Here is a 21,513-nt window from a genome sequence, read left to right on the forward strand (position 1 = left end):
AGGCTGAAGCTCTGGCCCAATTCCCACTTCCTCCCAGGTAATTACCTCACTGTAGCCAAGCACTACTCAGACAGGAGATGTCAACTTCATTTAAAGAGATTGCCTAAGGAAGCTTGGCGTACTCCGTCGCCTTTACAGTCTGAGTCTAATTTGTGCAGAAATGAATTATGGAGAGGGAAAAAATAGACGAGGGTTAAGGAAGGCACTCCTCTAAATCTGCTCGAGTGCAGCCACAGAGAAGAACAGCAATTCTGATGAGATACTGCTGCAATGGAAAGGATGCAACTCTGGTGTCTCATGCACATGTATGTGTAGAGATGTGCAGGGTTTGTTATATGAACATGCTGCTATCATATGAAACATTTATTATATTAATGTACAATGTGAACATGGAAATGTGCAATGGATAATAACATAAAACAGTAAATCAAAGAATTAGCCTTTGCAATATGATGCATTTCAGAGTTAAACTGAATATTTAGTAATCAATAATGAGGGATGAGGCTTGATTTTGTCTATCAGGAATTCAGTGAATCATGAGGGGGATTAAACATTATTATATCACTGGTTAATATTGTTTACCTGGATGCATAACCTTGTTTATATGAGCATATGATTATGACATTATGAAAACTTGACATTTTTTTCAAGTAAAAGGCACGGATGAATCATGACCGGGGACATTTATAGTCAATTGCGTACATTATTTCAACCCTCATTTCAAATGCTCTCATAGTTTTTTAGAATCTCATGCCATGAGTGTTATGTTTTTAAGACAGCATGTCAGGTTAAAAATAGTTACATCATTAAAAATGTTTATTTTGTTTTTGAAAACAAGAATGTGTCCTGTATGAAAGGCCCATTCACAGATATCTTGATGTTTTTAGTTGGGATTGCCCAGAGGCTATATTGTTGGTTGTAGTGGCTGTTTCTACTGTTGAATAACCACTAAATGAACTACTAAACCAATCTGCCACTAAAAATGAATGTGCTTGAAAAAGTGTTAGTATAAAAATGTCAGAAGCATGACACATTATATCATGAACTAGATGAATAACATAATACCAAGGCCTGAATACTACACTAGTAACAAAATTAAGTTTTTGAGCAACAACAACCACAGAGCCATCTAAGGTATACTCACCCATAATTCCTGCACCATTTTTGAGCTTACTTTCTAGACTAAACCAGCTGATGCTTTATCACCCACACCCACCTTAAAAGCTCAGTCCCCTGCAGGGCTCAAACCCTTCAACACCCTCCCCTCATTTACCAATCTCATGGTCCAGATGGGCAGCCCGTACATCGGCCTGGTCTTAGGGCTATCCCAGGCATCCGAGCGCTCTGGAGACCAGGAGGGCGAGCTCATTGCGCTACGGTTACTCCATGCACCCTGAGGTAAAGCGGCGGAGAAGAGACGGAGGGGGGAGGGTATATTGGTGATGAGGGGTGACAAAATGCAGCAAAATAAATGTGAAAGCCAGCAACAAGAACACAGCATGTCAAATGAATGCAATACTTCTACACAAATGCATCATATCAAGCCAATACAGTGAAATATTAAGTTTGGGACAAATTCCTGAAACATGACAGTGACATTACGTAATTATTTTTTTGTGTCTTAAGAAAAGCAGTTGTTAGTATTTGCTTTGAGTGAGTTTCAATTTGTAGGGAAGTCTGCTAAATTACCTTACAAACCTTACATTACAAAGAAAAAACACGAGGATCCTCATTCTAAAGCATCATTACACCTCCATGGAAACAACCTAGTTTATTTGTTTGTACAAAACAAGCGTGGTCGTGTCAGCATGACAACAAGCAGCTCTTTGAGATAAACAGAGAATTTCATAAAGCACAAAGCGTCATGTGGAGCATTTAGCCTGTTTAACGAGCTAATGAGGGTTAGTCAGTATAATTACAATGCATAACACAATCACCGCAAGGCCTTTTATTTTTGTTTTACAAAATGAAAATTATTTCTAAATTATAAATAATAAATAACAGCCACGGGTTGGTTGTCTTTTTTTTCTTTCTGTCATGTATCATTTTGTCCCAAACTACTACTTTAAATGAATGTCTGAGCTCCAATCCAACTTAATGTCTATGTGATATGCTGTTGATTACCAGACACAATAATATTGTCCCACATTATTGCAAAAATCTAAATATGAACTTTTTTAGCTTTAAAAAAAAAACTGGGCAACGTAGACACTGCATACCATTTCCATCACAATTTTTTATCTAACATTATTTTCTGTGGTAATCAACAAATTCTTGATGTGAATTGGGCACAACTTGTATTGAACTCAGAACATTGCTTCCTAATAAAACAAAAGTACTTAATGAAACAAATGACCATTCCCTAGGCACAAGACCCAAGAATTGTTATCAAGGATTAAAAAGAAAGAAAGGAAAAGAATAGATCTCCTGAAACATGAGTTAAAGAATGAGTGGAGGGAGGCAACTGAGAAACAAACAAATATATCATCATGCCAACATGCCTGTGAATAAAGACATCAAAAATAAATAAATAAAATAATAAAATCTGACAAAGTAAAAAAAAAAATCATTGTGTTGATATTGGTGATTGCTTATTGACAGCCATGCAATGTTAGTTCGGTAAGAGTATGTTGAGGAAGAAGCATGTCTTTGTATTGAATTTCCAGCTCTGAGGCTTTCAAAAGGGACACATATGGTACAAATGTAAAATAAATGGAGAGGTGAACACTTTTAGCTTATTGGGTAGGCATCCAAGAGACACTTTAACAAGAGATACATGTATCCAAATGAAAACTCAAGCTAATCCCTATAAGACTCTGAAACTTCTACAAAATTTAGAGCGTAAAGCATGCCTGATCGTCTCTGAAGAGAGTCAGCGGGAGTTACTTCATTTGCACAGCAAAACAAAATCTATTTCTCTCTCATACGCACACACACGATAACACAGGGGCGTGCACATACTCATGAACGCACTTATACACCAAACCGGAAATCTCAGTTCGAGCCAATGAGAGCTGCCCACCCTTCAAATTACACTGTGTCCAGATGGTGCACACTCCAGAGAGAAAAACAACCAGAGCCATAGAAACTAACATACCTGTATATACTTATACATACATACATATATATGTATATGTATATATATATATATATACAGTATATACACACACATACACTCTTCTTCTATATTAGTCTTTGTTACAAACCTAGATTGTATAAAGAGCAAAAAGAGAATCAGTTTTAGCCAATCTGAGAACTAGCTAATCAGAAACGCTCTCTGCATGTGAATCATTAGGTCTTGCTGACACTGAGTTTACTGACATACTTTCGGAGGGCTGTGTTTTAAAGACAGGATGTGTAGTGTAGGTTAGCAAAATGATGAAAGTTAGAAAAACAGCTTGCTTACAACACCTTTAAAGGGATAGTTTACCCAAAAATAAAAATTTGGTCATCATTTACTAACCATCATGTTGTTCCTAACTGACAAGACTTTCGCTCATCTTTGGGAAACACAATATAACATAAGATATTTTTAATATCCATATGGATCAAGTGGTTTAATACACTTTTTTTTTTTTTAAAGAGTCTCCATTCAGTTGAGCTTTATTCTTCTTGTTGCTTCCATTTGAATATGTTGCTGCTTTACTTCACATTCCACTCATCTCCTCCAAATAGCCAAATTGCATTTTCTGTTGGTCTGTTCAGAAAATCTGTTCTTTTATTTGTATTGCTTTGTAAAACAGACCATCGGAAAGTGCGTTTACACTTTGACATGAGGTCATTGTTTACTACAGTAACTAATTGCTAAAGATTAGCTTGTTATGCTGGTGAAGTTTCTTTGTTAACTTTAGCACTATATTTTGTATTTCTTTATGTATACTGACCTTGTTTTTTTACCTCCTTTTTTTTCTCCTATTTCTCTCCCTTTTTTAAAGAGACAATCTATTTATATGAAAAACGGATTTAAAGGGTTAGTTCACCCAAAAATTCTGTCATTGATTACTTACCCTCATGTCGCTCTAAACCCGTAAGACCTCAATTCGTCTTTGGAACACAAATTAAGATATTTTTGATGAATTCTGAGAGCTCTCTGACCCTCCCATAGACAGCAATGTAATTACCACGTTCAAGGTCCAGAAGCGTAGTAAGGACATCATTAAAGTAGTCGGGTTAGTTCACCCAAAAATTCTGTCATTGATTACTTACCCTCATGTCGCTCTAAACCCGTAAGACCTCAATTCGTCTTTGGAACACAAATTAAAATATTTTTGATGAATTCTGAGAGCTCTCTGACCCTCCCATAGACAGCAATGTAATTACCACGTTCAAGGTCCAGAAGCGTAGCAAGGAGATCGGTAAAATAATCCATGTGACTTCAGGGGTTCAACTGTAATTTTACGAAGCTACGAGAATACCTTTTGTACTCAAAGAAAACAAAAATAATGACTTTATTCAACAATTCGACCCTGGTGACATTTTGGAGAGTATCCACTGAATGTAAACAGTGTATGCTATTCGGTGTCAGCTGCGTCACACGGATACGTTTTCTACGTTGTTTACGCTTTGATTTGAACGAAATCAATGAGACAAATTGTTGAATAAAGTTGTTATTTTTGGACCTTGATCGTGGTAATTACATTGCTGTCTATGGGAGGGTCAGAGAGCTCTCAAAATTCATCAAAAATATCTTAATTTGTGTTCCGTAGATGAACGGAGGTCTTACGGGTTTAGAATGACATGAGGGTGAGTAATTAATGACAGAATTTTCATTTTTGGGTGAACTAACCCTTTAATTTAGGCTTTCGTTAGCATACTATATACACAGAACAACAAATAAATAGAGCTCAAACATGGTAAACATGAAAACTCAAACTAGCAAGACGTATGAGAAACAAACCTCATTGGTTCTTGCGGGAACACAAACATACTAGTTTCAGCCACAACAAATGAAGATGCGAGAAAAAAACGGTCAAGCAAGCATGACTGATATTCCGTTTACCATATTTGGCATGGTCTATGAATGTGTGTCAAAGTGCCTAAACTGAATCTGCTCATCACATAAAGAGATAGAAGAACTTGGAGTAAACTGCTTAAATTCTATGTCTTTATGAACACTTTGAGACATCAAAGTTGTGGTTGCATGGATTTTCATATAGAGGGAGAGAAATCCTTCTTCATTAAAAAATTAATCTTTTATTAAAAGTATATTTATTTGTGTTTAGAAGATGAACGAAAGTTTTAAGGGTTTGGAACGACATGAGGGTAAGTAACTGATGACATAATTCTCATGTACATAAGGACTAACTCTTATGTACAATAGCTTGGCTCTACATACCTGCATTTGCATATTCACATAGACTATAAATCGGGCATAAGCCCTGCTGGGAGCTGCGGTATGATCTGCCAATCAGATCAATGATGATGAAAGAATTCCCAAACTGAGATGCCAAGGTGAGCACCAGTGAGACAGGAAAGAACACACTAATCTTTGTTTCAAAGAATGCTTAGATTAATTGTACTTTGAAGTTTACTCTACTGGGCACAAAGACACCGCAATGCCAGGATTAATTTAGACTTATGACAAGTTAGAAGGCCCTAAAAAGGAGTTTTCAGCATCCTCCCTGCTCCAGAGCTCAAAGGGGAAATGGGTTTGTGCTGTGCTTTCCAGCTCAGTGAGCAGTTATCCGAATTACACACCTCCAAAAAGACTCCTTTATGTTCCACTAGCATAAACCCCTGGCTCTGGAGCCAACTCCCAGCCCCCTCTCTCCCGGGATACTGTGAGTGATGTATTTGAGAAGGGCAGTGGGGGGAATGGGGGGACTTGGAGGCAGGAGAGAGAGCGGGAAAAAGAATGAGCAAGTGAAGCAGAGACTGAGCCAGAGAGAGCACAGTAAGAGCCTTTCCATGTTAATTAATACACGCTACGCTCTGGCACTAATCAATGTGACGAAGAAACAAGGAGAGCAAAGGAGTAATTACTGTGTGGCTAAAAACTGTGGATCACAGACAGAATCAGTGTCCTAAAGAGATAGAGGGAAAACCAGGAGCCAAGCAGCAAGAAAGGAAGGCCAAAAACCAAGAGTTTTACCTGCTTTACCCTTGGCCTTCCTGGAGAGAACTTCCTCTTTGAGATGGTTGGCTTCCCCATACCTATCTTGGGCGTAAGGGGAAAGAAGTTGGTGTTGAAAACACTGGGGCTGTATCCAGATGAATTCAGGCCATGGGTAGGTGTCTGGTTTTGAGATGTCTCCCTCGGCGAGGCTTCAGTGGAAAATGGGGACTGGGTCAACTTGGTTGAGCCCTCGGAGGACAGTCCTGGGGAATGCTTCAAGATGAGGCTCTTATCCTCAATGGGAGAGCTGAAACTGGAGAAACTGTGGTCGGTGTAGACAGGTGTAGTGTCCATTTCCACAGTAGGACTGCACTCTGCAACCAGTGGGACACTATCCGGCTCAGGTAAAATACAAGTGACCTCAGGATCTGCCACCTTCTCTCCGTGCTGTTGTTTGTCTTGCTTCTGTCCCTGCTCAACTTCCTCAACAACACTCTGGGCTTCTGGGACATTCATCATCCTTTTATCCTTCATACTGGAGGGGTCTGAGGGACAGGCATCCATGGGTTCTTCCTCTTGTGCTCGAGAGTGTTTGGGGGAAGTTTCTTTGGTAGGCAAAGCAGGAAGAGCTTTTGAAACGTCCGCTTCAGGTTCATCCTCTGTAGTATCAGACAGTTTATCCTCCGTTTCCTTCCCCATTTCCAAAGCACCAATGAAACTGTGCTCCTGGTTATGGTCTTCATTTGTGGAAGAGGCCTGAAAGGAGAGGGAGGGTACACCCACTAAAGTGGAGGCGCATGGAGGAGGCTCGGAACCCTCTGTCAGAGTAACAGTAACCTGGATCTCCTGGGCAGGTTCAGCAGCTGTGCCAAAAAAAACAAAAAAAAAACTTCTAAGGCGTTTGTGGCTAAAAAAACACATTACTACAAATCATTATGCACACGTTATGGACAAGATTATCTGACTAAAAGAAAAACTTACATGACAGGAACTCTTCTGGCACTGTAGGAAGTGGACTAGTACTGGCCTCTGGCTCCAACACCACTTCCTCCTCAGCCTCATTTACTTCCTCAACTGCCATGAAGACATCTGGATAGGAAAGAGAAATGTTGAGTTGCACAAGGAAACAACTGACTAACTATTTACTATTCTGAACATCTACAAGGATCAATGAAATGACATTCATTTTTTTCCATTTATTCAAAAATACTTTATAAAGGCAATTTATACTTAAAGTAACATGATATATATATATATATATATATATACTATTTTAATAATATTTTCTTTGAAAAAATTAACAATGTGTACATTCACATGTATTCAAGGCGTAAGGAAAACATTATTATTTTTTGTTGAAAATTGTCTTTATCTTGGATACTATTGTCATTGACTTCCTGAATTAAAATAAATTGCTTGTGTTTGGTTGTCAGAACTCCAATTATCTTTGCTCAAACTGCATCACAACATGCACCAAAAAATCTGACACACAGAACACTTGACCACCAGTTGGTAAACTCCTCGAAATAATGAAACAGCACTTAGCCTAGAATCTTTATCTCCATGCATATATATATACACTCACTGGCCACTTTATTAGGTACAGCTTGCTAGTACCGGGTTGGACCCCCTACTTTTATGTGACTTATGCCACAGAGCAGCACTGCTAACTTATTACATGTTCAACTGTCCTGATGCAACCTGGGGTTTAGTGTATTAGTCAAAGGGCACAACAATGATTGGTTATGTCCTGCCCTTACTGCCCTTTACAGAGATCAAACCAGAAACCATTTAGATACCATTCATATCCGGAGGTTCATTCAACAACTTCATCACAACAAAAATCAGGCATCTGGACAAATGTTCAGACAGAACATGAAAATTAGTTACAGTATATTCAAAAAGTGACCACTCACACCATCAATCAGATGAGATGCAAATGATTAGAACAACCATTTTTCAATCCTAAATCACAACTAAATGCATAATTTATCATTCGGTGGCAATCAAAATAGTGTGATTGCTCAGAGAATTAAAAGAGCAACTAAAAAAAAAAGACATCTTATTTTCTACTATTAATAATCTGCATTTTCTATATCTATCTTACATATCGAATTCAACAGTGCTCTATTTTCCCCCTCCTCTACCATACATTTACGCTTCCCTCACTCTGAACAGGGAACAGGAATACTTCAGCTGCCACTGCAGCCCATCGTGCCAGTCATCACCATGACAACATATTTATGAGCCCTGCTCTTGTAAGACACTGCTGAGATTGTCTCTTACAGGGCACACATAAATGAATAAACAAACACGAGCCATGCTCTGCACTCTTCATTAATCACTCATACACAAGAATCCAGAATAACTGTAAGAGCAAAAAACAAACAGTGCTCTACATGGCAGGATTTCAAACATCAAAATATACATTCCCACAACAACGAACAAAATTGATAAGCTGTAGGTTGAATGAATGAGAACCCACTAAAACAAAACCATAACTATGTTTTGTTTTTTGATGTATTTAGTGGATTCCAACAACAACAGAAAAAAAAAAAACAGATCATGGGACACTGTTGCTTAGCTGATGAGAAGACCTATATAAATAATGTAATAATATGTTCCTATGGCTCAGTGGTAGAGCATTGCGTTAGCAGTGCAAAAGGTTGTGGGTTCGATTCCCAGGGAACACACATACTTGTAAAAAAATGTATAGCCTGAATGCACTGTAAGTCGCTTTGGATAAAAGCGTCTGCTAAATGTATAAATTATTATTATTATTATGTCACAGACATGACCATTTCTGAATAATTTTTGTAGTTTAGTTTTTGAATTAATTGCCTGGGAAGAAGTTTAAAGTGAATGATACAGTATTTTATTACATAGCATATCAAACTACCAGCAAGAAAATCCTATTTTGTATGACCACCTTGCGTTGGCAATGTAAACCCTTAATCTGAATCTAATCTGGGGTGTAAAAAACAGTGTAGAGCCATCAAAGACTCAGGACAGAGCAGCCATCATTCAGACTGCTAAAGAGAAGTGAGGTTGGTTGCGGTGTCCTGATAACGTCTCCACACTTACAATCCACTAGCAGCACAGGGAAGATGAAAGCCTCATTGGTTTAGAGCTCCTAGCTATTTTTAACCCAGGCGGACAAGTCACAGTCTAGAGCAGTGGTCGCCAACCCGTCGATCGCGATCGACTGGTAGATCTTTATCACTGTCCCAGTAGTTTCAGTAGGTAGATCTCGTCTTTCATAAAGGCCGAGGTCAGGGATCTTGGGCCTAAAAAGGTTGGTGACCACTGGTCTAGAGAATGTCTTCTCCTCCCCCAGACTACACAACTTACACCTAACAATCTACATACCTGCATAAATACATCCCCTTGTGTCTCATGCAGTTAAAATACTTAAAAATATGAAGGACATCAGATATGTTGAGCTTGATAATTGTGATAGGGTGTTTCTGTGACATAAGTCCAATCACTTAGAAAATTGCACACCTGAAATGACTTTTCCTCAATAAGCCACACGATTTGATGTGTCTGGACTTATCAACTCTGGCCCTCGAGGCCAACTTTCCTGAAGAGTTTAGTTCCAACCCTATTCAAACACACCTGAACAAGGTTGGAGCTAAACTCTGCAGGAAAGTGGACCTCGATGGCCAGAATTGAGAACCCCTGTACTATACACAGTACGTACAGCACAAATATGCAGGATCATTTACGCACTAAAATTTAATAGTTAAAATGATGGGTTTGATGATCTACAAATAAGCAGGAACGATAGAACTGGTGTGCTTGTCTTAAATCAAACAGTTGTACTGTTGAATTATATAAATGTATTAACTGTGTTCACTGGTAAGATGATAATATTATTACAATATTCACATAAATAAATAACGTTATAAGTTAAATTAATCTTTAATTTGGTATATTTTTGTGTTTTATCATTTTTCTCACACTTAAAATACGGAGGGTGGAGGAGAGAAAATGTCAGCCCTTCCTGCAGACTGGGGTGTCTAACCCATCATCTTTTTTTACAGAATCCAAAAAGCTCCCACATTGGCGAGCTAATATTTCTCAGGTGCAGGTAGTGTGTCATACCTTCATCTGTCACTTTATCTCAGACATGATTTTGTACAGCAGTAGTAGCTGCACACTGCATCGTCATTGTCTTCTTTTTTATCCATTTTATGACAGGTGTCAACCAGCGTTGAGGTGCACTACTGCCACTTACTACATTGGACTGTCATCCAGATAGTTACAGGAGTTGGATTATTTACAATATTATCATATATGTTATAATAACATGATATCGATATTCCATTTTTTGAATAGTGTGACAACCTTAAAACAACATATAAAAGCAGTGTTTAAAGGCTTTTCTGTTCCGTTTTGCCACTGGGAGAAGACAAGAGTTCAAGAATAGTTGAGCTGCCCAGTAGAGGCAGCATGTAAAGAGGCCTCGGGGTACCTCAGTGGACATCTAGAGTTCAAACAAGAGGAAAGGCCGCTGAGGTCACGAGGCATTGATGTGCAATGACTGCAGTCCGACTGGACAGACAAGGAAGAAGAGGAGCTCAAAACAAGATACTGACACATTCCTACTCCAGAGAGCAGAGCAAGTATGCTCTCTGGCTGATTCTGCACACTGATGCTGGGTTTCAAACATCTATTATTGCTGATCGGGTGCGCCTCAGGGTTTGCAAACTCCCATAAGCCCTCGCACTGACTTCACTCATCAATACTCACCTGACAGTGTCAACTGGCAGCGTTGCACACTGCCTGGGAGCAAAGCAGATGAACATAAAGGATTTACTATTCCCAGTGTGGGTATGACATCAGACAGGCTCTAGCCTCCAGCCTAACAGATTAACACTTCATAACATCATGACAGAAGCAGATCTCAAAGCAGCTATGCAGCAGCTACAATCAGCAATCTGTGCACCAGCTCAGGTGATTGTGTTGTTTGTGCACTGGGTCATGTGAGTAAGAGTGACTGTGGTTCTTTTCAGCCATGTCAGGATGAATCACCGATTGCATCACGCATCCATGGCAACAAAAAACCTTTAGATTGGTGGAGGAGTCATTTTACTGCACCGTTGGGAAAATACCCCCTCCCTCTAACATGTGGCCATAAGACCAAAGAGCTTCTATAATTACCTACCTATAAATGTACTAAAGATGTCAAAATTACTTTTACTTTAATGCCAAAACAACACTAGGGCCTACAAGATTACCCCTTTTTAATAGTCAACCAGTCATCCACAAAAGTACCCAATTAGTCGATGGGTCAATGTTTACCACACGTGAATAGATTAAGACATGAAGTGAAGCATCATTAATCATTGGACTTGCAGTTTCTGGCAAGTCCAGCGCTGAGACTGTCAGAAGTAAAAGTATGCATATTCCCATTGTCACCTTCATGCATTTTGAATTGTCATGAATGACCCATTCGCCTCTGGGCAACACTGGATTATTTATTTAAATTTTCTTCACAAGAATTTGAGTTTGTATATGAACACTCCAAATGAACTCCTTTTCAGACACCCGCAGCACATGCAGGGCTATGTGAATGGTAAGCATTAAGCATGCAAGACTAAATGGCAAGACTATCTACTTTAATGGGGAAAATGTTCAATAAATGGTTGCCAAACTCACATTTAAATAACATTAACATCAACAAAATCTGACATATGTCCTGTTCACACAAAGAAAAGTGCACAAATTTGCTGATAAAATTTTCATTTGAATGAACGGCTGTTAATGCATCTGTTCAGACTGACACAAACATTTGCATGTCGCCAATGCAACAGATTTTTTGCACGGAGAGGTGTTCAAACCTCTTCTCCATTGCACTGCAAATAAACCTGGTGGTGTTTGAAAACATACACCACAGAGAACATACAATTCTGAATATTTGTTTGAAATCATGGAAATACTGTTTGACTTCTCTGTGACAAGAAAGTTGTGCAGCACTGTTTTATTTACAATTGTAACGGAGTAACCGCTGTATTTCAGCTTTTTAATTGCTTTTTAAGTGCTACCAACTGTCATAGAGTGAATACGCATGCTTGCAGCCCCTCTGCAAATTTTCTTTTACACATTGACGCACTGATTTTATGCACTGATCGCACATACATTTGGCTGAGAAATCACCCCTAAAAGATAACTTAAATTCATTATTGTGTTAAATGAAAAAAGCATCAAACAGAAATGACAAAACTTAGCTTTAGAAAGAAATATATATTTTTTTCTTTTTAATTTTTGGGTGAACTATCCCTTTAATTAGTTTTTTTATTATTATTAATATGGATTTTTTCCAGATTTTTTTTATTAATATGGAAATATAAAATTATTGTTATTATTTTTTTTGATGAAATGATACTCTAACTAAAACTGCCAGTAGGTGGCGGTAAATGTCTTAATGAGCATGCCACTGAGTTCATTAATTCATTTGATTAGTTCAACTGGCTGATTCATTCAAGAATGAAGTAAATGGCTCTCTTTATGAATGGGCTATTGAATCATTGATTCATTCTTCATTTAAAACACGGATTCATTCAGAAAGTATGCATTGCATGGAGACGCACAACAGTTCTGCTGTGGCTTTAATAGGTAATATTTGCATTGGCAAAATTGAGCAAAAACAGACAACACTGTGTCTAAAATATAACAATATTACGTTTTTATTTATTGAACTGTTGTATAAAATCAATATCACATTTGCACTTGTGTTATTTGGCACAAGTCTAAAAACACCTTATGAAATGTAAGATGACATACATATGTCTTAGAGCAGGGCGGGTGCATTAATTGCATTAAAAACTAGAGTAAACTATGATCTACAACTGTAGTTAACACAGAACCAATTAACTACTTGTTGAAAAAGAAAAGAAAAAGAACACTACTACATTAACTTTACATTAACTTATATCCGGTATTTAAGTTTTGTCTCAATAGTCAAGCCAATATATTCAAGCCAGCAGAGACAAAAAAAATATTAGTATGTACCTGTTATGCATACTATAATAATTATAGTCTCCAGGAACAGGTGAAAGAAGTTGTGAAATTTCACTAGTAACGCTAAGCTGTGAAAATTCTGGTGTTGTGACAACCCTAGTATGAACGTGTGCATGTGTGCACTTAGTGTGTGTTTATCAGGAAGTGGGGGTGTGGTAGGGTTGGTTAACAGGTGGGCGTCTCTGTCTTGATTAGAGCTGTCTCTCTTGGGGGCCCAACAATGGGATGATTGCTTCCTCTAGCTGCTGGCAGTGGCCCAGTGCATTGCTGCTGGCATGACTGGCTTTACAAAGAGCCCTTACAGCCGGGTCTTATTGTATCCTTTTCTGCCAACATATATCAACTCCCCACCACAGGCAGAAAAAAATCATTGGTAATAAGCTGCAGTTGTAACCACTGCAAAGGCACATGAGAAATTCATTTCTTAGCCATCAGGCTACAGGAAGAGTTCATCAGGGGTTAAAGCATAAAAAAATCCTGAGCCTGAACTTTTTTCCGGGGGTTGGGGGTTGCGGAGGCGGACACATACACAGGGTTATTTGGCAAACAAAAAAAAAGAACATTATTTGAAAATGTATTTCCTTGAAACTAACTAGTAACGTATCTGCCATTGCCATTAGCCCTTGACAGGCTCAGACTACAGATTATGGTGGGATATTTGAAACAGCAATACCAAGAAAGTTATCCTTACAATATGGTGCAAACACATGTAACATGCAGCACATGCAAAGAATGCAATGACTGGGGCAACTTTAACATTTGAAAGGATACTATGGCAAAGTTATCGCTTTCCTTATTATATGTTTTAACTAATCTAAATATGACGCTAGATGGAAATCTTTGACCATTGCGCCTCACAACTTTTTCAATGTGTCACGCTCGAGACCCAGGCTTCTTTTCCATTCATCAGCTGCGCCTCTGTAATTGGATACTATTATGCGCGTCTCGTGTTTATAAGAGCAAAAACTTCTGATTAGGGTTGGGTATCGTTTGGGCTTTTTTCGATACCGGTGCCAAATCGATACTTTTAAAACGGTTCCGGTGCCTAAACGATGCCTCCATATTGGTACCGGGTTTCGGTACCCAACCCTACTTCTGATTGGCTAGTAATGTTAGTTTTGTTGAGAGTGAAAGCTGTGTTCCTCTCATACATTGGTAGGCGCACTCATGAACTCGAACGTGATATCAACAAGTGTTTTTAAATGTAGGAGTTTTTAAATGTAGGACGATTATCTTTTTTTCCCGCAGCCAAACGCAGCATGCCGGAGATCCGGCACGGTGCCGGAGAACTTTAAGCCCTGGTTCATTCTCATTACAATTCCTAATAAAGGGCCCAAGGAAAATAAGATTTGCTTTTAGCTTCCAGGGTCTTGATGATAGGTCACCAGCTGGGTCTCTGAGCACAGGAAGCTGGTAGGTGATTTATTTTCTTTCTTTGGTTACAGTTTTTAGAGAGATTTGTAGTGTGCAACAAAAAATCTAATAAAAATGTCTTACCCAATTCTCCGTGGTGGACTCAAAAACTGGCCATAAAGTCAACATGAAATGGCATCTGCAAGCCATTTTACTTCTGTAATGTGATTTATTGCCAGGTAAAAAAGAATAAGAAAAAGTGAATTGACAAAATAAGTGGATTGGTGGACAGTCAAGATTACAATGACAAGCACTTTTCCCCCTTTGAATAAAATGTAAACTGTAAACGAGGCCATTTTCATTTCATGCTGACTTCACATTGTTTTAGGGAGGGAGAATGTGGTCCCTACATGACACTAAAAAATGCAAATGCTCATTTAGGGCATATTATGAAAGATGTATTAAGATGTGGTGGTGGCGTTTCTCAACCTGCTCACACGCTCAGGTCTCTGGCTGAACTGACAAACACACTGTAATTACAATCAGTAACAGCAGAGAGGCTCAAGCATTACATCTTTGCCACACTCAATGCAACACCCTCTGTAACAGTCATGAAGAGTGCTTAACATCACAAGAACTGGCCTACAGCACCTTACAACTGACCAACAACACTCACAGAACAGCAGTCGACAAATTAAACAGCAAAAATAAACCCCAACATAGCAGGAAAATAGTATAAGCTAAAAACATGGAGAGTAGATTTTTTAAACATTTAACTTTAATATACTTATTCCATGGTAGAACTGACTTGTAATTTGTAAAATAAATTAAAATATATGATAATAATAATAATAAAAAAGGAAGAATAAAGAAAAAAAATAATCTACACTTTTGCTGAATTAATTTTTCATCACATGACTGGTTAAGAAAGAAAGAAAGAAAGAAAGAAGGCCAAATACAAAATATTTTTATTATACATGTGTATAGACATGTTTAATTGTGTACTAAAATGATGTTGACTGTTATGATCAAGTGGTTAGCACTAAATACAGGTCCAAACGTGATCCGATAAATCATATAAATTTGAAGGTAGTCAAAAACATATATAACCACATATTATCTGTTGTGTAAACAGTAATTTGATTGAGATAAAAGCTTCAGTTTATTTAAATACTTTTTGTGCTATATCAATACTGTAAGTATCTGATAACAAGTGGTGACAGGAGATGAATTTGATATGCAGGTTAATGCCAGGTGTAAACTGCAATCTGTCCCAGCTGACCACCTTTGATTGGATGACCGGACACAGATGCAGGTGTAAACAGGGTCTTTGTTGTGGAGCAGTATGTCCAGCCTCCAGAACTCTACAATACTGCCAACTGCATGGATAACAAACCCATCAGAAGTGTATCAAGTGCTGAGAGACGTGTACTCACCCTCGGCTGCCTCTGGGTCAGTGAACGAAGCCTCCTGGCTGCTGACAGGCTGATTGTGCCTGTTCTCCTCCTCCACGTGCTTACACCCTCTACAGGTGTACCCATCCTGCATCTGGGTGTCAGGGTCAGCACCCTCCTGCCTGTCACAGTCCACATGAACCCATCTGATAGAGAAACACACAATAAACAACCATCTGTGACAACCATCAATGCACCAAATCAAGGTAACAGCTTTTACCTAAACCCAACATTGTTTTATTTACGCTGATACTAATTGTTAACCTGAACAATAGAGGAATTTCCAGTGTTAATACATATTAAAGCTCTATGTACAGCACCTAAAGCAGAAACGTGTAGCACAAGGTTTTGTTAAATAAAAATGTGTTATTTGAGCTATAGTTCTTGCATCCACATGTGTACATTTTGTACACAGACATCGTTCACTACAGAAATCAGTTTCTGTTTAAATGCCTTACGCCATTAGCACTGCAGTGTTTTCCATTAATACCCTAGACTCCGGACACAATCTAATCTGTCCCACCACAGTCTACATTTCTGGTTCGACCAATGCTGTGACTTTGAGGCTGGACTATCTATTTGGTCAACCAATGGCAGATGGAGGGAGAAAACTGTCAAATCTGACTGAAAACTGTCATTGTCTGTGTAATAACATAGGGTGATGCTAATGGAAACACATATGATATGCAAGCCAACCCAACCAATGGCAGATGGAGGGAGTATTTGGGAAATCTGACTGAAAACTGTCATTGTCTGTGTAATAACATAGGGTGATGCTAATGGAAACACATATGATATGCAAGCCAACAGGGTGGAAAATGGGTGGGAAATGCAAAGGAAAACACCCAAGTTATGTTACCGTAACATAACTACAATAGTCAATAGTTAAATGCGATGAACTTTGAACTAATAAAGTCAGTCACAAATTGTAACTCTCGATACATGACAGATCAAATCTGATTGGCTGTTGTGTAAAGACTCCATCCACATTCATGACACATGATGTGGCACACGATTACATGACTGACCCATGGTCAGTTCTCAAAGCAAGAGAATCAAATCAATCTGCCACACAAATTATATGAGCATCTTTTCATTCACAAAGACATCATTGAACCACTCTCTAAAGCTGCCGGTTCAATTACAGTGTTCTATGCAGACTAGGGATGCCCATATTGACTGTTTAAAAGTCAACATTTTGACCGATTAATACTATCAGTTAAAAGGTTTAAAAGTTTTTTTTTTCCAGTATTTTTTTTTAAAGTTCACTGCATTGTTAAAGAAAAATATTCTATACGTATTTGCTAAGTCACGGGGGTGTCGATACATGCAACCACAAGTGCCTACAGACATTTCGCTGCGCAAGCACCTGCTCTACTTTCACTTAACTGAAGTAATAAAGGAAACACAATGGCAAAAGGCAATATTGGATAAATGGTTATCAGAGAGTGAATCCGTGAGTGAATGTATTCAAATTCTGAGTGGGTTATATCCTAGAAAGCGCACAAAGAGTGCTTCCCCTTATAATCATTAAAAAGCTGTCACTCATCTCTGTTCTTCGCGATCTCACCAAGTTCCGTTATATTTAATGAAGGTCTAAACTACTGCACAATTAACCTCTTATTTACATCACAAAATAATGTTTTTTTAACAACGTCATATGACCCCTTTAACCGAAATGAGCATCCCTAATGCAGACCTCTCTGAATTTGTCTATTGGTTAATCATAGTCTTTGATGCCTGCAGAGAATAATCAGCTATTATTCATCAACACCGACTGAGTCTTCACACAAATAATGGATAACAACACCTGAGACTATATTGTCAGTATTCAGGTTTGTACGAATAATGTTATAAAACAGATAGCTCTAGTTGGTCAACACAGACATGCTAAAATACACAATATAGTACTATGAGCAACAAACAACTATGATGTGAAACATCCCTTCCCCATATAGCAGCGTTTACATGTCAGGGATTATATCTTCAAGCTCTGTAGTAGTAATAATACTATGGCAGTAGTATTAATGTCACGTAGTAGAAACTTGTCAAATTGGGTACCAACATGGACAGTCACTCCTTTAAACTATGAACAAACTAAGAAAAATTAATGCAAGGAAAATACATACACACAAATTTCACTTGCAACAAGGATGACACTTAATGAATTTCCTTAATAAAATAACATTTTAATGGAAATATGTGTCATACTGTTATTATGCAGAATCAGTTTCATTAAAGCAACAGGTCACTTGAGACTGTGTGATATTGTCATTTCCTACCTCTTACAAGTGCAGCAAGAGTGTTTGTCCAGAGGGTGGCCAGAGTCCTGATTCTGCCCACAGATGAGGCAGACCAGCGCTGAATCACGCTGCTGTTGACATCCTTCACACATTACACCATTAGATGACCACTGGCCATTAGGCCTCATGCCACACTGAGCACACGTTCGGCAGTTCTGCAAAACACAACACACAACTTACTGCAACATCATCTAATGCACGGTTATACAAAATGATGACTGCAAACTCATTATATTTAAAACACTGCCAAGTAAAATGCTGTAACATGACAGTGCAAACAATAAAATCATAAACGGACAGCGCTCCCACTTGTGTGACAACAGAGACACCGTCTGGGATATGTGATACTGGTTCAGGTGCCCTAATCCATGCAGGGATTTTCAGAATGTCTATTTCAGACTGAAAACTACACATGACAGTATGAGATTAAGAGTTTTGAGATTCTGCTTTGTATTACAATAAAACATTGTATTGTGGATTTTGTATATAATAATGCATAAACGCATTATATGTAGTTTTTTTTTTTTAATTACAGTGGTTTATTATCATGTAAACACATTTTATTATTATAAAAATACCCCCAAATGCATGAAAAACACATATAAACCATTTACTATCATAATCATATATTTCTTAGCTTCATGTTTCATCATAGTTATACAGAGACAGAACACAGAAGTTTACGTCACTGGAAGGTGGGAAATATGATCACATAACACTGATTGATGGATCTGCAGAGTTTCTGCAAGTCATCAATCCCGTAAGAGAGAGAGGCAGACAGTGGTTGAAGCCACTTCGCATCAGACTGCATAATTAATGGAAAACAAAGAGAAAATATTTTATCTAAAGATAAGAAGTAAATGTGTGAATACATCAATATTTCCCTTTTGGACTTAAAGCCCTGATGGATGTTGTGTAGCAAAGCCCTGTGATCAAAAATGAATGGGAGTAAAAGCAACTGAATATGTACAGGTGTGAGTCTCGTCATTCTATTCCAATTATCAATAACTACAGATTCATTTTGAATTCCTGACAGAAAATGTAAATATTACTGTCACTGTAACCACGTATAATTATAAACAGTGGTCAAATATCGAAGCTATCTAATCTATCTAATGATTCAATGCTCCTCAAGATCAAATTCATAATTATGCTATAAATGTTACTGCAAAAGCCGCCAAAAAAGAGCCTAACAAATAAATAGCCTAATTATAATTAAAAAATACCAAATATCGGCGATATATCCACCAGTGGTTTTCAAACAGATATATTGGTTATATATAAAAACACTACCGTTCCAAAGTTTGGCATCAGTATCATTTACTAAACTCATTTGATTATTTTCTCCTTTCGTTTAGAACTTGAAAAAAAAAAAAAAATAATAATAATTTCTTCCTTATCTTGATTTGTTTCGGACATGTCTCACTCTGTATTTTCACACTAATCCATATAAAGTAAAGCAGTCATGCCAACATATATGTTCATGCCAGCGGATGTTAAAAATTGTTTAGAGTTATTTGACAACAATTCGCATCTGAACAATGACACTTGAATCTAACAACAATTGCGAACTACTAACTTTACAGGCTCTCTTAAATCAATTTGGATTGAGCTCCAACATAATTACGCCTCTATAAATCCTCAAAATCATGTTCATCAGTCTGCTTCAGCACTCAATAGGAGCAAAGCACCAGAAAATTCCATGTCAATTAAAAAAAAGACATAAATAAAAGACACTTCAAGCTCACCAAGAGCAGCATTTCAGCCTGCTGAAGAGGGGCAAGTATCAGCTCTAATAACCACCCACAGACCCTTAGCAAGAAATCCAAGCCTTTCCAAGCCTCTGATGATGGACAGACTCATGTGCTGAATCCTGGATGACAGGTGGGGCTTCTTGGCCACCTCCACAAAGTGATGGGAGCAGTCTGAGAGGGATCTGTGTGTAATTTGGTTCAGCTTTTCTATTCTTTCACATAAGCAGGATATTTAGGGGTCTATTAACAATCTGACTACAAACATATTTTAGGAAAGTATTGTTCATGGACCATCTGTTGCTTCAATGGACACTCCACAGGGCCTTTGACAATCTTAAGTGGGTTTTCAAATTGTAAGAAGTGTATGTTATGTATGAGACGGTTTCCTTACAGGCCTCTTACAACTTGAATATTTTCAGAATTACTTAAAATGCATTGAGCTTTTTACACTTATCAGTCTTGCCTTATAGTTAAGAGTTTTGTACTGCACCCTCTGATTCAATTAAGATCATCAGTCAAATATTTTTTGATTCAAATCAAAGTTTGTTATATTCCGATTCATCTGGGAGCGAACTGGTTTGGTTCACAGTTTAAAATCCCTATGGAGAAAATACATGTGGAAAAATACAAAACTTCTATAGTCAAGATGAACATCTATTCCACAACTCACTCACGCAGCTCAGTCTTTAAGGAGAAGTGCATCAAAACCTAGCACAGCATGCACATAAGGAATAATTAAACTAAAGTGTTTTGGAGGTAATGAATTCATCATGGTGATTAAATCAAGCTCCAGCATTATTCCAGAGGGAATATACAGTATGTACTGCACCCTCTGATTCAATTAAGACCATCAGTCAAATATTTTTTTATTCAAATCAAAGTTTGTTACATTCCGATTCATCTGGGAGCAAACTGGTTTGGTTCACAGTTTAAAATCCCTATGGAGAAAATACATGTGGAAAAATACAAAACTTCTATAGTCAAGATGAACATCTATTCCACAACTCACTCACGCAGCTCAGTCTTTAAGGAGAAGTGCATCAAAACCTAGCACAGCATGCACATAAGGAATAATTAAACTAAAGTGTTTTGGAGGTAATGAATTCATCATGGTGATTAAATCAAGCTCCAGCATTATTCCAGAGGGAATATACAGTATGCTGGTGAGATGAAAACCAACACACTCTTCAATCCCACAGACCAAAAACACACCAAAAAGAAAGAGGTGTGTGTGTGTGTTGTGCGTTACAGGCTCAAAGTGGAAATGAAAGCACTGTGTCACTGTACTCACAGCAGGCCAGCATCACTGTCACAAATTCAAGCTTACCTTGCACCTCCAGCCGTTGGTGGGTATTGTGTTCATGATGGGCTGCAGGCAGAAGGTATGATAGCCTTTATCACACATGTCACACACCAGCATCTTGCTGTCATCCCCTGGGTTCCTACAAACCAGACGGGGAGAGAAAAAAAAAGATGAAAGATACTACAGAAGTCCTAAGAGGCAGGGGCGGGACTGGCCATCAGCCTGGCTGGTTCATCATCAAAGAAAAAGTGTCAGATTAAGTGAC

At 38.1% G+C, this 21,513-nt stretch overlaps 1 protein-coding gene across 1 annotated transcript in view; it reads right to left on the reverse strand.

Annotated features, from left to right (window-relative positions):
• The window catches only part of LOC107755698 (histone-lysine N-methyltransferase 2C-like), a 170,251-nt gene that overhangs the window by 53,497 nt on the left and 95,241 nt on the right, over nucleotides 1–21,513 (reverse strand). The window contains exons 9-14 of the mRNA XM_016572585.1: nucleotides 21,273–21,387; nucleotides 18,171–18,346; nucleotides 15,871–16,034; nucleotides 7,037–7,144; nucleotides 6,092–6,918; nucleotides 1,274–1,393 (exon numbers count right to left, since the gene is read on the reverse strand). Of these exons, the coding sequence (XP_016428071.1) occupies nucleotides 1,274–1,393; nucleotides 6,092–6,918; nucleotides 7,037–7,144; nucleotides 15,871–16,034; nucleotides 18,171–18,346; nucleotides 21,273–21,387 (1,510 nt within the window). The remainder of the gene's footprint in view (nucleotides 1–1,273; nucleotides 1,394–6,091; nucleotides 6,919–7,036; nucleotides 7,145–15,870; nucleotides 16,035–18,170; nucleotides 18,347–21,272; nucleotides 21,388–21,513) is intronic.

The sequence above is a fragment of the Sinocyclocheilus rhinocerous genome, unplaced genomic scaffold (genome assembly GCF_001515625.1).
Source record: "Sinocyclocheilus rhinocerous isolate Xijiao unplaced genomic scaffold, SAMN03320098_v1.1 scaffold1193, whole genome shotgun sequence".
Taxonomy (NCBI): Eukaryota; Metazoa; Chordata; class Actinopteri; order Cypriniformes; family Cyprinidae; genus Sinocyclocheilus; species Sinocyclocheilus rhinocerous.